Below are 16,017 nucleotides of genomic sequence, written 5' to 3' on the forward strand. Positions count from 1 at the left end.
AAAAACACCTTTTTATCAAAGGGCCATAACTCGGCCAAAAATCATTCAACCGGAAAACCCGTGCAATATGCGCAAGGACTTGAGCTACAGATCAATCCTCTAAAGTTTCATTGAAATTGCATAAGTGGTATAAGAGAAGTAGTCTGGACAAACTTTAAAAATAAAAATTATTAAAGGGCCATAACTCAAACAACAAGAGCTGTCCGTAAGACAGCGCGCTCGACTTTTTTATTGCTTGCCAATAAAAAAAGTTTTTGCAGTAAAAGGCAATACAAGAATCTCTGTATTTTTAAAGTGAACAATGGCCATGAGCATTAAGATATTTAGTGAAGAATTATTTTACTGAATTGTGCTTGCCTATAATACAAAACATTGACAGTTAAGGGCCATAATTCAAATAAAATCTTTGACAGAATTACCTTCTCCTGGACATGTTTGGGAATCATGATTGTAAACAAGTATTCCAACTTTCAAATTAATATCTCAAACAGTTCAGTCAAAAAGTGGACTGGTACTAAAAACTTAACCAAGATTCTAAGTCGATAAAAGGCCTTAATTTTTAAAACAAATCCTTGACAGAGTTACCTTCTCTTGCATACAGATGGGGGTAATGATGTGAAATAGCATTAAAAGTTTCAAAGCAATATCTCAAAGGGTTAAGGCAATAAGTGGATTTTACCCATATTCAATGTATTTTCTAAGTCAAAAAGGGGCATAATTCTGTCAAAAACCTTGACAGAGTTATGTCCTCTTGTCTGTTGATGAAGGTCGTGATGGTAAACAAGTATGGTCAGTTTCAAAGCAATACCTCCAATGGTTTTGAAATAAAGTGAGGTGGTACAAAAAACTTAACCAAGCTCAATACACTTTCTAAGTCAAAAAAGGGCCATAATTCTGTCAAAAACCTTGACAGAGTTATGTACTCTTGTCTGTAGATGGAGGTTATGATGGTGAACAAGTATGGTAAGTTTCAAAGCCATACTTGAATTACTTCTGAAATAAAGTGGGGTGGTACGAAAAACTTAACCAAGGTGTGACGCCAACGCCGACGCCGGGGCGAGTAGGATAGCTCCCCTTTTCATAGAAAAGTCGAGCTAAAAATCATTGAACCGGAAAATGCTGACAATATGCACAACTAGACTTGGTACTGATCATTCCTGTAAAGTTTGGATGAAATTGCACCAGTAGTTTATGAGGAGTAGTCCGGACAAGCTTTTGTGTATCTGGCAACACACAGAAAAAGAAACCTTTTTATCAAAGGGCCATAACTCGGCCAAAAATCATTCAACCGGAAAACCCGTGCAATATGCGCAAGGACTTGAGCTACAGATTAATCCTGTAAAGTTTCATTGAAATTGCATTAGTGGTATAAGAGAAGTAGTCCGGACAAACTTTAAAAATAAAAATTATTAAAGGGCCATAACTCTGACAAAAATCATTGAACCGGAAAATGCTGACAATATGCACAACTAGACTTGGTACTGATCATTCCTGTAAAGTTTGGATGAAATTGCACCAGTAGTTTATGAGGAGTAGTCCGGACAAGTTTTGTGACGGACGGACAGACAGACAGACAGACAGACGGACAGACAGACGACGGAGAAGTGATCCCTATATGTCGCCACTACTCCGTAGAGGCGACACAAAAATCCTGACAATATGCACAACTAGACTTGGTACTGATCATTCCTGTAAAGTTTGGATGAAATTGCACCAGTAGTTTATGAGGAGTAGTCCGGACAAGTTTTGTGACGGACGGATGGACAGACGGACGGACGGACAGACAGACAGACAGACGGACAGACAGACGACGGAGAAGTGATCCCTATATGTCGCCACTACTCCGTAGAGGCGACACAAAAAATGTGCCCAAGATTATCTGTTTTCCAGAGTTCAAAAATAATGCCCACTCTAAATACATGTTGTATGTGTTCTGTAATATCTGGTTTTAAGAAATTTGTTATTTATATTTTACTTGTGGTTTTATCCCAATTTCAAAATATTCATTCAAAAACTGTTTACAAACTTAGGTAAAAGATGATACTTGGATCATCAAGATACAATATTTGCAATGTTAAGAAATCAAGGACGTGAAGACCAACCTGGCTCGATACTGGTCCCTACAAATGTCTTACTTTTTTTTTCCAGGCATTGTAAGGGTTTACTTTCATTTGCAATATTGACCATTCATTTTTGCAAATTGTTTGCATTTGCTTTTTAAGAACTATTTAGGTGACTGGTTAGATTTTTTTGTATTGCAAATTGTTTGCATTTTCTTTTTAAGAACTATTTAGGTACCTGGTTGGATTTTTTTTTGAGTTTCAAACCATTTCTGCATGTCATTATTAACAATTTGGTGCTTTTTCACCTTCACTTGTTGGAGGCTTAAGAAAATTATTTCTTAGCAGTATTAAAGGAACAAATTTGAATCTCATTTGAACATCGTTTTAAAGAAATCTCATTGGTATCTTCAATTGTCTAAAACAAGGAGCAAGTAATAAAATCAGTGTGACAGCATACTGTAGTACAGGTCCATGGTTTATATTAAGTTGTAAAATTGTTCATAGTCACACAAATAGACAAGACAAAAAAATTAAGACCCAAATTTATAAATCAATAGTAGGTCAGGAAAATATTTATACAAATTTTTCCAACAGATTAATTTGTGAAGACTCTTCACAGCTCTACAATGCTAATATAAATAGATATAATAAAAATCTTACATGAAACCTTGGTCTTGGCTACTGTGACCAGATCCCTCAGTGAACTTCACGATAAGCCGACTTCCAATCGGGTACTCAAACCCATCCAACTTGTCCCTGGCATAGGCTGCACACTGAGGAGTTTGATAACGGACATATGCTAGACCTACAATTTATTTATATTTATGTACTTGTCTTAAACATACACTAGACATGTTGAAATCTGAACTTGAAATATATATAGTTTTGTTCAGATCAAACACGTTACATATTAAATTTGCAAGAAAATAAATGTATGAAATATATATGTTTGTCTTGAAAAAGCACGAAACATGCTTAAACCTGAAGTTGAAGACTAGCTTGAAATACATAGTTTTTGACAAAACATTTTTATGTCTTAAGTAACATTTATGTTTATCACTAATCAACTAGTAAAATACTCTCACTATTAAACTAAAAAACATAATATTTAAGTGAGCAAGTAACCTTTACTATCTTGTTGTATTTCCTTTGTATGACTTGTAGGTTGCATCTTCGAAATTCTAAATTGAGGATCTATATTGAATCCAATTTGACACCAACACAGAAGTGTTAGAGACAGCCTTATTATTCTAAAGATAGAGAAAATTTAGTTTTGTTGTTGGGTCTTAAGTCACACCAACACTGTATAGATCATATTGAGACTGGTGGAGGAAGATCTCAGGTGCCCCTCTGTGCATTATTTCAGGCACCAAGAGGTACCTAAGTAGAACCACCAACGTTTTTGTAAGCTACCTAAATATTTTCCTCACAGGATTTGAACCCACGGTGAAATATGTCAAGCTATAAATGTATACTAGAACAGAAGTAACAAACCTGTCTGCTCATTGAGATCACAATATTCTAAGCCAGGTATCAAGTTGAATAGTTTCTGTAGATAGTTCTGTGTCAAGCCAAGTGGTGCCGTGACCAGGAGACGCTGTATGTTGTTGTGTTGATGATCCTGGATCATTGAAAATGGGGTCTGTTCAGGTCGACTAAACACACTACCTGTGTAAACAAATTAAATGTATAATTAAACTCCATATGCTCGAACTCGAATCGCTCGAATACCTATAAAATTCATCCCATAATAAATATATTAATATATTTTGAACATTAAATATAAATTTGTTTTAATTGAGTAAGTTAAAATTCATTGTAATCACACAAATTAAAATTAATTGTATTCAAGAAAGTTTTAATATTTAGTTTAATCAAAGTTTTATCTATTGTTATTGAGTAAGTTAAAATACATTTTAAAAGAGAAGGTCTAAATTATTGTTTTTAACTAACAACTAAATTTAAGTGACTGGTAACCATGAAAGATCTTTGTGAGGGTGTAATATACAATACATTAAACTTTCCCCCATATAAATGCTGGTCTGTTCTTTTAACTTTCTCTTTCAGGTACAATTTAATCAGATTATACAATTATATTGTTTTCTTTACTTTGTTGAGGTTTGAGTCATACCAACACTATAAGTCATAAAGACATTTTCTAGCTAACTGGAGATGGGAGACCTCAGTTGCCCTTTGTTTCAGTCTTTCAGTCATGAGCAGGCACCAGAGTAGAACCACTGACCTTCGTAAGCTATCTGGATAGCTTCCTCAGATGACAGGATTTGAACTCACAGCAGTGACAGGTAAATGATTTGAAGTCCGCAACCATAACCACTTAGCCACAGACGCCTATATTTTAGATTTAATGAAATGTTCAAGTACTTACTATCACTGTATCTAGATCTTCCATCATCGGCAATATAATCTTCACGTCTGTCCCTTCTACTGTCTCGATCATCTCTATAATCATCAAAACCACGCTTCAAACCTAAAAACAAAACCAACATATTTATTCAATGCTAATTTTAATTATTCTACGATGGATTTTATTCCTATTAATATCATGGTGCCTTATAATGACAAGGGAAAAATAGGTAAATCATGGGAGTTTGCAATTTTCGGAAAAAATATATAAAAAAATTGTACACAAATATTCGCCTTTTCAAATTTACAGTTTACAAAACTAATATTTTACACTTTACAGCTCATAAAGAGATTTTTCTAATTGCTGTGCAGTATCAAGAACCTGCTTTTTTAAAGAACTATCTTGTGAAACAAAGCTTCTTTTTGTTAGCTTATTTCATCAGGTTGAATTTCATCTTTAACAACAATAATTGTCCATATCAGTCTGATTATCAAAGACTTACAGGCATGTTTCTTATTGTTAGCTGAAAGTAGAGCATTTATTTCCATTATCATTTTGTTCCCAATAAACCTAACAACCTTCTCATTTTTTTCATCAAAATTATACACAACATAATCTACTGTATCAAATTATTATATTGTAAAAAGTGGTATGTAAAACTGAAACAACAAAAAGTTGTACAAAGAACACTATATAAAATACAACCTCTATCCCTGTCCGAATAAGGATAGCCTCCTGGTGCCCCGCTACCCCTCCTATCCCTGTCTCTATGTTCGTAGCCTCGTGACCCACGGTCATCATACGAGTCTCTGTCACGCCCATCGTGATAGTTACGCGAGTCCCTTGCATATCTGTCAACTGTGTCTGAAGCTTGTTTCTTTGGTTCCGCCCATTTCGGTTTAAAGGCTGAAATAAGAAAAATATATCACCATGTTTAAGTTATAAAGGCTACACAAAAATAAGATTAAATTAGTTGGATTTATGGTACAAGTATTACTATACTTTCTATAAGGACACCAGTTAGGAAAAACATTCAGTTCTATCTGACACTGTTGATCACAGTTTTCCTTTCCCGTGTCTACCAAAACCATAATGACACCTGTCTATTAACTTATAGCAGCTAATAAACACACCAGTTACCATTGAGATCCTGTAAGCGATAATCCACTATAAACATAATACTTCCTTATCAGAGACATCTTAAAAGCTAAATGTTACTTTCATCTTTAACTACTTGTATTTACAATGGCGAAACTATGATTCAGATAGTGACGACAGATTTAAAGTGATTAACTTTAGCAATGAACCTAACTCATTTATGAAAAAAATTCAATTGTCTGCTAAAAGCCTTGCTTAGCTCAATAAGGGAGAGCATCTGATTAGAAATCTGAGGGTCACTTCTTTGATGCACTGGTGAGACGTAATTTCTGTAACAATTTATTTCACAGACATGTAGTCTTATCAAATTAGTAAGGTAATTTGTCCTTTACAACTGATTCAGACATCATGTGGGATAACTAGCCGGTCACTTGCAGGGAGAAATAGGTCATAACTGGTTAGTTATCCAGGAAAGCTGGTTAGGTGGATTGACTGCTAAGATATGACAAAAAACATGCATTATGAATTGATGTAAAACAGACTGTAGCTATTCTTAGAAATTTCAAAAGTAAAATATTTAATAATATTAGGATAGAATGATAGGATAAAAGTAGTTCTTACATGGTTTACAATTTTCCATTGCAATTGCAGCGTGGTACGGCCTGTGGAACTTTACATAGGCAAACCCCTTAGGGCTACCAGTGTCCTTGTCACGTAATACATTTACACTGGCAACATCCCCATGTTGCTGAAACAGCATTAAAATGTTGTATTTTACTTTAAGTATGTGCATGTACATGTAATTATCTGTTACTCTGCTGGTTACAAAAATGACTGGACTTTGTCACCAGTATACAACCAGGCAAGCCTACATGTCTGTGCAGTCTGACTTGGTGTTATACTGTAAATAATGCAGTTACTTAACATTGAAATCTCTTCAACTCGAAACAGTCTGGTCCAAAATACAAAGCATACTGTAACCCAACGAATATTCGCGACCAATTAATATTCGCTTTATTCGCGGATGGCCACAAAGCGCGAATATTTGTTTGCGCAAATAAGTCCGCACGATTTCGCGAATAAATTGGAGAGAAATTTTTATTTTAGACGTTTTTCATGCAAAGCTACTTGACCGGATATATTCAAATTTTACTGGCACCTGTTAGGAAGTAATGAATTGTTATGAATATTGCCATAAAGCAATAAAAACACAAACTAACTTAACTACTACTATTTTATGAATATCAAAAAAAAAACCCTAAAAAACTCTATGTCAATATAGCAATCAAAATAAACATCCACATTTTAATACTATTAAATATAATAATAAATGTTTGAATAATCGTTTGACAAAAGTGGGAAAACTATCGAGCATCACAAAAGGCTATTGTTTTTTGGATCCTATAAAATAATTGTTTGAGTGAATTGTTAAGACAAAGGTGGTGTAAACATATCGAGCATCACAAAATGGTATTGGTGTACATAATTACAAACAGTGAAATACAAAATGGTTTCATACTAGTATCGATTTTTACCCGTCAAACAGCCTGTATAATAACATAATTTTCTCTCCCTGATTGGAGAAGGTATTTTTTTTATGAAACGCTTAAATTGAATTTCTTAAAGACTTTTCTAGATAAAGTGTGTTTACAAAATATAAATATGTTATAGAAATAACGACATGTTTAGAAATGAAGACGAACGATGCGTACATGTACATATATAGAGAAAATGTTTTGCTGAATTGTGATCACAATTCACTTACCAATACAATATAAGGCTAGCGTATTGTTAATCCCATTTAAGACACCAATAATGACCTCAATTATTGAAGATTAATAGTCGGCTAATAGATTTTACGGCCCCATCGGACTTTCCAATCCGCGAATTTTTATTTTTCGGAAATCAAGAAAACGCGGAAATTAATATTCGCGAATATGTCCGACCTCGGCAAAACGCGAAAATTTGTATTCGCGAATATAAATTGGGTTACAGTAATAAATTTATTATACAATTTCAGCAGGTTTAAATATTAGTTATTTTTCTGTATGGCTTAAAGTCACAACAAGGTGCTAGATCTAAGGTGCCCCTCATTCATCAACCTTCCATAAGCTAGCTTTTTTAACTTTTTTGTTTCAGGCACTAATGGGCAACTGAGAAGAAGCATCAACAATCGCTTAGCTTGCTGGGTAGCTTCCTCACATAAAAGAATTGCTGGGTAGCTTCCTCACATAAAAGAATTCAAAGTCCATAGTGGCATTCAACCCCACAGTTGTGAGAGACAAGTGGTTTGGAATCAACAACCTTAACCACACAACTAAATACACCCAAAATCTACAAGAAGAATCACCAGCCAGATTTGAATCTATAGTAGTTGAAGACAGGTAACTAAGTCAATGATATAAACCATTTGGCCAAACATGTCCATGATGAAAAAATTAAAACAGTTTGATGAATAAGCCTTTATTTCTCTTTTTTTTTATAAATATTGACATTATCTTACTGCAATAATCTGCACAAGGAAAGAAAGCTTCCTGTTTTAACCCTGTTCTCATGAAACCAAAATAAAGTCTCACGAACATGAAACATAGCCTTTAAACAAGTACAGTAAAGACTGTCTTAGTGACCCCCTGTATATAGCGACGTTCTGTCTTTAGTGACCATAGTTTGGCGCACCGAACAGTATTTGCTATATAAATGGTCTGTATGTAGCGACTCCCTGTCTAGTTCGTACAACAACCATGATTTAGTCACCCGTTACGGTATACGAGCCGTGCAAAGCGACTTTTGCAAGGGCTGCAGTGCTTGAGCTAGGGGGCGACTTCGGCGAAGAAGTTGCCTTCGGATCAGCGACTTCGCCTAAAACAAACTTCAAAGCGATTTTGAAGTCGCCCGATTTTTTTAATGATCTGTCATACTTATTTACTCGGCTAGATCTGTTAACAATTTGTTTACCTCTCAATTACAACCAATTACCGTTAATCTGCTCGTTAAGAACGCGTGTCAACATCAACAAAGTCTAATACACGCCGCAAGGCAAGAGTTCACTATGTATATCTCTCTCAGTTTGTATTCATGCGATTGACGAATCAGAACGCGCGTTGTATCTACGGCAGTTTGCATTGATCAATCGGCAACACACTTATACACTGTGGCTGTTTGTTGACAGTAACACAAAATGGCAATAGATTCAATCAATTTTCGCTGATTGCATGAATAAAGACACTTGCATATACATAATTGCTGCGGTGTTTTGGCAAGTAAATATAAACAATGCCCAACGTCTTAAAGGTATGTTCGAAAACTTGATTGTTAAATTTTTTTCAGAGCACTAATCTGTAGAAATTATGTGAAGATTTGTTTCTAATGTTTTATTGATACTTTGATTTCCGTAAAGTAAACAGGCTGATTATACAAAATTAAATGTCTCTTAACATTCTGGCTTGTGGGCAATCGCTAAACAAAAATTATAGACGATGACCAGCCTGACTCATTGCCAATATGGCAAGTGGCACTGCTCTATCTGCCCTGCATATTGTTACCAACTAAACATACTCACTACATGTATACAATATATGTAAATATTGTGTTTGCTATTGGTATACATTTATGAAAAGTAGATTGATAGTAGAATTGTTTTATTTGAGAGGTGTTTCTTATTTCCTTTCTGGTTTATCCCTAGCTTATAATTCTCCAGATGACGCCTAATATATCTCCCAACTGCTCCCTAAAGTCTCGAATATATCTGAATTATGTAGAGACTGTCCACAGTGACTCCCTGTCTATAGTGACCTTTTTTCTATTCTCCCATCGAAGGTAACTGTAAACAGTTTTTACTGTACTACTGATAACAATAGCAGAAAAAAAGTACAGCAATTCTATAAATGTATAATATGTAAAAAATAAGTATATATATCACACAATTACTTCCAGTACTGCAACAGGTTAAACAAGTAGGATTTTGCACTAGATGCACAGATTACTGAACTGCAGCTTAATTAAGCTTCACATTTGTTAACTTTCGGCACACCTTGATGACATTTCATTATTTCTGGCACAATACAAACCCACAACAATTTCAACAAAACAGGTGACTCAAAGTTACACGTAGTGACTTAAACTACACTAAGCTGCAAAGGTCCCAAGTGGTCACTTTTGGACAAGTAACAAAATTTTATTTCAACCTGTAAACAAATCGTGGCGAAATGTTATATATGCTGATTATAACTTACAGAAAATTCCTTGTTGACATCCTCTTCATCATATGTTTTAGGAATGATAACAAACAATCTGACAAGTCTCTCATCTTCTCTTGGATCCCTGACTGACCCATCCCTTTTTGTGTTTGCGACAAGTACCTGTTACACAAAAATAATGGATAAACTTCGACTTCAAACTTTTGAATAGTACATATTTAACCTTTAATCTGCATTTTTGGAACTCTTCTTCGCCAATTTTATTAAAGGGATATCAAGAAGTTAGCAGACAAGGGGCATATTATTTTTATTTAAATTTATAGCATTACTTGCCAAATTGTGCATCAAATCTAAAAAAAAATTTAAACAACAAAAATGCCCCAGTTATTATTTATTTAATGTGTTTGGTATTATACGTAATAGAAAGAGCACTGAAACACGAGGCTATCTGATTTGTACGAGGGGGCGTAGCCCCCGAGTATAAATCAGATTGCCGAGTGTTTTGGTGTTCTTTCTCTTTTGTATCATAGTCAAACATGACAGCACGTTTCCTGTTGTCATAATATGAAACCCCAGAAAAAATTAACCAATGAACGAGCATTTGAATATGATAGTTCTGCCCCTTTCCCTTTCTCTGCCGTCACAATATGTAAACCCCGGCAAAAATGAACCAATCCACGGGCATTATCTGGAGTGCGGGTAACTGATACCTGCACTCCAGTTACCGCACTGTGCATGTATATGTATACGATTTAACTCTGACACTTTTTCAACAGAAAGGTCCCCAAACTATGATACAAATTAATTTGTAATCTGTATTTTCTAACAGTTTGATTTTTAAAGTGCTGTTAGGAAATTAGAATACTACTTTTGAAATGGGGAAAAATCAGTATGCAATGCAGATGGAAGTAATATAAATATTTGCCTTTATGACCAGTTGCCAGCATAATCCTAGTTAATACAACACTATATAAATGTGTGATAAACAGCAACAACTTAAGAAGGGTTGTGACCATACCAGCTAGTATGAGCTAGGCTGTTTGCCCTATAACCAGTGGCCTGTTTGGATTGGACTGGAAAACAGGCCACTGGTGATAGGGCAAACACCTTTTTCTTTTTTAAAAGAAAGATTCTCAATTTTTTACAACCAAACCAATATTATAATTATCATGTACAATATTACATAAAAGTTATTCTTTACAAAGATTGAAATTACACAGTTTTATATAAAAAATAATTATTACCTTCATAGTTTAAAGATAAAATGGTTTAAAAGATATGTTAGTAATAGCAAAAGTAAATGTTATAAGCTAGTAAACACATTGTTTAGTATTGACAAAATTTTTAACACTGGAAAGATGTTTTGTAATTTGATTATTAGTAAAATAACAAATTCTTTCTGGATTGATGTTTTAAAAGCTTATATGGTGTTTGTAGATAAACTTTGTATAGATAATATAGAGCAAGTATTACATATGCCACTTTTTTACAATCACAACTTTTTAGCAGGAAATAGATATATTTACATTCAGACATTATATAATAAAGGAATCAGATTTGTAAAAGATATTATAAATGAACAGGGTAACTTTGTAGATTTGATATATTTAGAATAAGTCACATGCAAACCTGTGATTTTTTTACAATATCATAGTTTAAAACTGGCAATAAAATTGTACATGCAAATGTTTAATATTTTGATAAATAAAAAATTGCTCAATGTTCAATACTCTAAAATAAGCTGTTATAGTAAACCTATTTAAACTATGAATAACAATAAGAAATATGTTTATGAGATTATAGCTAAAAATTCAGACATACCTACAAGTCAAGAAAGGTGGAACACATGTTTTAAAGATAATAACATTAATTGGCAGTTAATATATAGTTATGTTTTCAAATGTTCTAAAGATTTATATATTCAGTGGTTCCAAACAAGAATTATTCATAGAACTTTAGCTACAAACTCACTTTTGTTTAAAATGAAAATTGTTGACAATAAAATGTGTACTTTTTGTAAATGCTGTGAAGAAACACTTTTACATTTATTTTGGGAATGCCAGAAAATTCAAAGCCTATTTCAATACCTTAGAGAAAACTTACATAATTTTGATGATGTTCTTTGTTGTAAATCATTCATATTAGGTACAGAAACTAAAGATTTTAAAAATGACATATTGTTTCTAGAATTGAAAAGATATATTTATTTGTCTAAGAGAAAAAACTTTTTACCTACATGGATTGGTTTTAAAAATAGTTTGAAATTAGCATGGAATATCTATAGAAATACACATTTGACAGATGATGAAAATAATAGATGGTGAATTATAAGATCCTTAATTGCTTAAACTACACTTAATATGTGAAACAAAACTTTACCTCGTAACAGATTGTTTAATTGTTTATTAATAAGTAGTATTTTTTATTGGTAAAATATTTTTGGAAAATAGTTGGGTTTATTGTATGTATGTTGTTTATATTTATATACAAAATATATACTGTACATGTATTTGACAATATTTACATGAATATAATTATTTTGCAACATGTATATTGTATATTAACAATGTAAGGTATGATGGAGGATGACCCGACCCCCTCATACCTATTACAGGGTAAATAAACGGGGTTACCCAGATGGGGCCTCAAAAAAAAAAAAAAAAAAAAAAAAAAATTATTACCTTCAGAGGTCTTGGATTTCCAGGCAATATTTTACCATTCATTTCCTCTAGAGCCAAGGCAGCTTCTGACACCTTGGAATATGTGACATACACAACACCTAAAATAAAGAAAAACAGTTTATATATTGACAACAATACTTACGCCTGTATTCCTAGCTTTTAAAGAATGATAATACCTCAAATTCAAAACAGACCGTCTTAGTTACATTTTAATGAGAACCATGCTCTGACCTTTAACTCTTTTCATTCACAGGACAACACATTTCCCGCGCGTGCAAGTAATACTTATTATATCAGTAAGAAGACAGAAAGTGGTAAGCCTTATCGGTAAAACAATGTAAAATATTTGCAAAAACACTAAATTTTACTGTCATCATATTGACATAACTTGAATTTATACCAAATTCCTGTCAGACAGGACTCCCTGGCATCCAAAAGATGCACATTATTTTGATACTTTGCGTCCACAGCAAATTCAATGCATTCTGGACGCAGAGGTAAAAAAATCACTGCTACCCACTTCCAAATTGAAAATGTATACAGGGCTACAGATAACATTTTGTGTATATTGGGTAATTACCCCTTGTTTTGTGATCTATTGGGTTTTTTCTATTTTCTTTGAGTTATTTCTGTATTTTTTACCCTACCCCCTCTAACAAATTTGGGTTATAAAGCACGAGTTCATGTATTTTACCCAAAATTTCTGACCTTCATTGTAGACTGTTGTAGGTTTTGTATGGTTATAAAAAAGCTACTTACTACTTTGCTTTATGGTTTATTGGCCTGGGAGATTTCCAAGCTGCCTGATATAATTTAAAGATTAAAACAGTCTGAAACAGTATGATCTGCCTGATGTACGCGTTATGTAATAATTGACGTCATTACGCACCAGTTCAAATGTAGTTTGCATAAATAAGAATTCATTTACTTTTTCTTACCCTTAGTTATTAGTTCTATTGGGTTTTTAGATATTTTAATTGGGTAATAACGCAAATACCGGCCCGCAAATACGCATGTTATCTGCAGCCCTGTGTATAATAAAAATAAAAGATTACTTTTTACGCGGAAAGTCCAAGCTTTCCGCGCCATAGGCAGTGTTTCTTCCAGCTCCAATTTTTTGGGGGTTATTTTTGACCCCCTGTATCAGATTTTAGGGGTCACTTGAATTTTTTGTGGGTCATGCCAAACCATTTATTTTATTAACCAAGAAGTACATAAATTAAAAGAACTGGAACCACTAATTTATTAGCCTCTTTCCTATAATTCATTCAGCCATTGAAAAATAATAGATGAATAGAAAAGAAACAATGCATAAAAATAATTTGAAGAATCTCCACTTAAACATAACAAACAACTCTTTAATGAATTTAATTACCCTCTTCTGATGATAGGTTGAACACCACCAATTTAATCGTTTCTGTTTACGGTACAAAATACCTGCATTTATTTATTAACGAATTACATGACATGTACACTAAACATGTTATGCTTAAATCATAAATCATAAGAGGCTTTCTGCGCCATAGGTAACACCTAATTTCATATTACTATTTCACGGTTAAAGAAAATCGAGCTCGCTTTGAGGCTTTGCCTTTTTCATATTATTATAATTATTATCAATCTTGCAATTTTTTTTTTAAATAGAACAATACAACTACATTTAAACAAGAAATATCTTTAAAAAAGATAATCGGCGTAAATTCAGTGCAAAATGTCTCATAGCTTTAGAATATTTTCAAAATTAATGATATTTATACTTTATAACAATATAAATGTCTAAATTGAAATATATTTGGTGGTTACTAGTATAATCTATGACAGTTGTCTAAACTTAGCTGAAACATGTATGCTCCTATAATGTCAACAAATTAGTCATGTTATTATAGATGCTAGAATAGATTATATATTATAGATTGATTCAATGTCAATACCAGATAATAACCAACCACACTACCAAATTTAGAGACTGCAAAGGCCACAATCAGGTGACAACTTGAATTTTAATGTTAAATAATATTAACTTATATGTATCTGACCTTCATTTTTTAAAAGCACTTCTCTGTATAAAATGCTGCAATTATTAGGTCATGATAATAACACCAAAATCTTTTGTTGTTTATATCTTTTATTTATGAAAGAATACAAACTGTAATAAACAATCAATGGAACATATCAACTCTGAACTATACTATTTATAATGCCTTCTTATCTATCTGGCAATGAAAATGAATAATTGAAGACTTAAATCAATAGTTAAACATAACCTTTCTAGTAAAAGTTATAATTATGTATTTTATAAAAAAAGGATTTCTATTAAAAATTGCACAGCCTGACTAGTATTTTGTATATACTAGGGGTATGAGGTTGAGGTACTAGTTAAGCCTACTGGCATGGCTACGTGTCGTACACCTACACAGGTTATATTTTACAATGTACTTTAAATGTGGAATGTAAAATATAAATGTTGTTCCATATATACAGAAATATATCTAATTATCTTATAATAAGTACTAAACTCAATTTTGTATAACCCATCAATGACACTGATTATCAAGTGAGACAGTTTCAGATTGTGGTAGTCAATTGGGGTGTATTTCGGTAAATTTACCTACCGGTGTAAACAAACGCCAAATAACTATGAATAAATTAATTTGTTATTATTACGCACAAAAAATAATACTTAAAGTTTTGCGATTCTTTATGATTATGTAGCATTTTAAATATATTAATTTTCGCAGTTCATATCAGCTCTGGAGAATCTTTTTGTTGATCAAAAATATCTTTCATTTTCATAGAAAACAGAAAAGCTACGGCAAATAAAGTACGAGTGAGTAGTAATCGAATGTTTAAGTAAAGGCTGAAAAACAAAAAGTTGGGTTTGTTGTTAATAATTATCAACAAAATAAATTGTACATGAAATCATATGTACTGTATATTTTTGTATTTTGATATATCTTTGTTTTGGTCATAACATTGTGATATTTAGTTTACGATTGTATAATTATTTTTAATACAACTTTATTCTTAGAGACAAGTAAACTAAAGATTACGAATTTGTCCTTAAATTTCATAACAGCCAGTCTTTCCACCAATGAAAAACACCCTCTTTTAGCTGAAGATTTTGTAACTAACAATTTCATTTGTTACAAATCTAGGTCAAAATCCATTTTAATACAGCTACGCCGAAAAAAGAGTTGCATTGCCACAGGACTTGTTGCACTCGGCCTAAAATGCCCCTACACCGTTCAATAAAAAATTCACATGCCTTTATCCTCATTTGTGCGCTTGTCTTTGACAATCCAGAGATCTTCTATTTTTCCATATTGTTCAAATTTCTCTCTAAATACTTCTTCGTTGACTCCTTTTCCTGCTAAGACGAACAACCTAGTGTTTTCTTTTGTGTCTGAGCGATACATGATGACTTCTTGAATTTAGGAAATTTTACTTCCGGATAGGGATTGAACGTTGTACGTTATCAGTAGAGAATAAATCAATAGCCTAACAGAAGAACAAAGATAAATTTCAGATATGTTTCTAAAAATATATATCAACAGAATATAGTTTTTATTTTAAAAATATAATATGAATTATCATAGAAAATAATCAATGATAAA

At 32.8% G+C, this 16,017-nt stretch overlaps 1 protein-coding gene across 3 annotated transcripts in view; it reads right to left on the reverse strand.

Annotated features, from left to right (window-relative positions):
- The window catches only part of LOC132750461 (RNA-binding protein 45-like), a 31,031-nt gene extending 15,126 nt beyond the window's left edge, over window positions 1-15,905 (reverse strand). Inside the window, exons 1-8 of one of the 3 annotated variants that reach the window (XM_060740452.1) lie at window positions 15,669-15,905; window positions 12,404-12,501; window positions 9,759-9,884; window positions 6,148-6,274; window positions 5,134-5,334; window positions 4,446-4,551; window positions 3,558-3,727; window positions 2,724-2,868 (exon numbers count right to left, since the gene is read on the reverse strand). In XM_060740452.1, coding sequence (XP_060596435.1) covers window positions 2,724-2,868; window positions 3,558-3,727; window positions 4,446-4,551; window positions 5,134-5,334; window positions 6,148-6,274; window positions 9,759-9,884; window positions 12,404-12,501; window positions 15,669-15,819 — 1,124 coding nt within the window. In that variant the 5' untranslated portion in view covers window positions 15,820-15,905. Of the gene's footprint in view, window positions 1-2,723; window positions 2,869-3,557; window positions 3,732-4,445; window positions 4,552-5,133; window positions 5,335-6,147; window positions 6,275-9,758; window positions 9,885-12,403; window positions 12,502-15,668 lie in introns of all 3 variants that reach the window. The other 2 variants (XM_060740451.1, XM_060740454.1) reach the window with 2 other exon arrangements.
- Window positions 15,906-16,017: the final 112 nt, after the last annotated feature.

This window comes from Ruditapes philippinarum, unplaced genomic scaffold, assembly GCF_026571515.1.
Source record: "Ruditapes philippinarum isolate M1 unplaced genomic scaffold, ASM2657151v2 ctg3715_1_1_1_1, whole genome shotgun sequence".
Taxonomy (NCBI): Eukaryota; Metazoa; Mollusca; class Bivalvia; order Venerida; family Veneridae; genus Ruditapes; species Ruditapes philippinarum.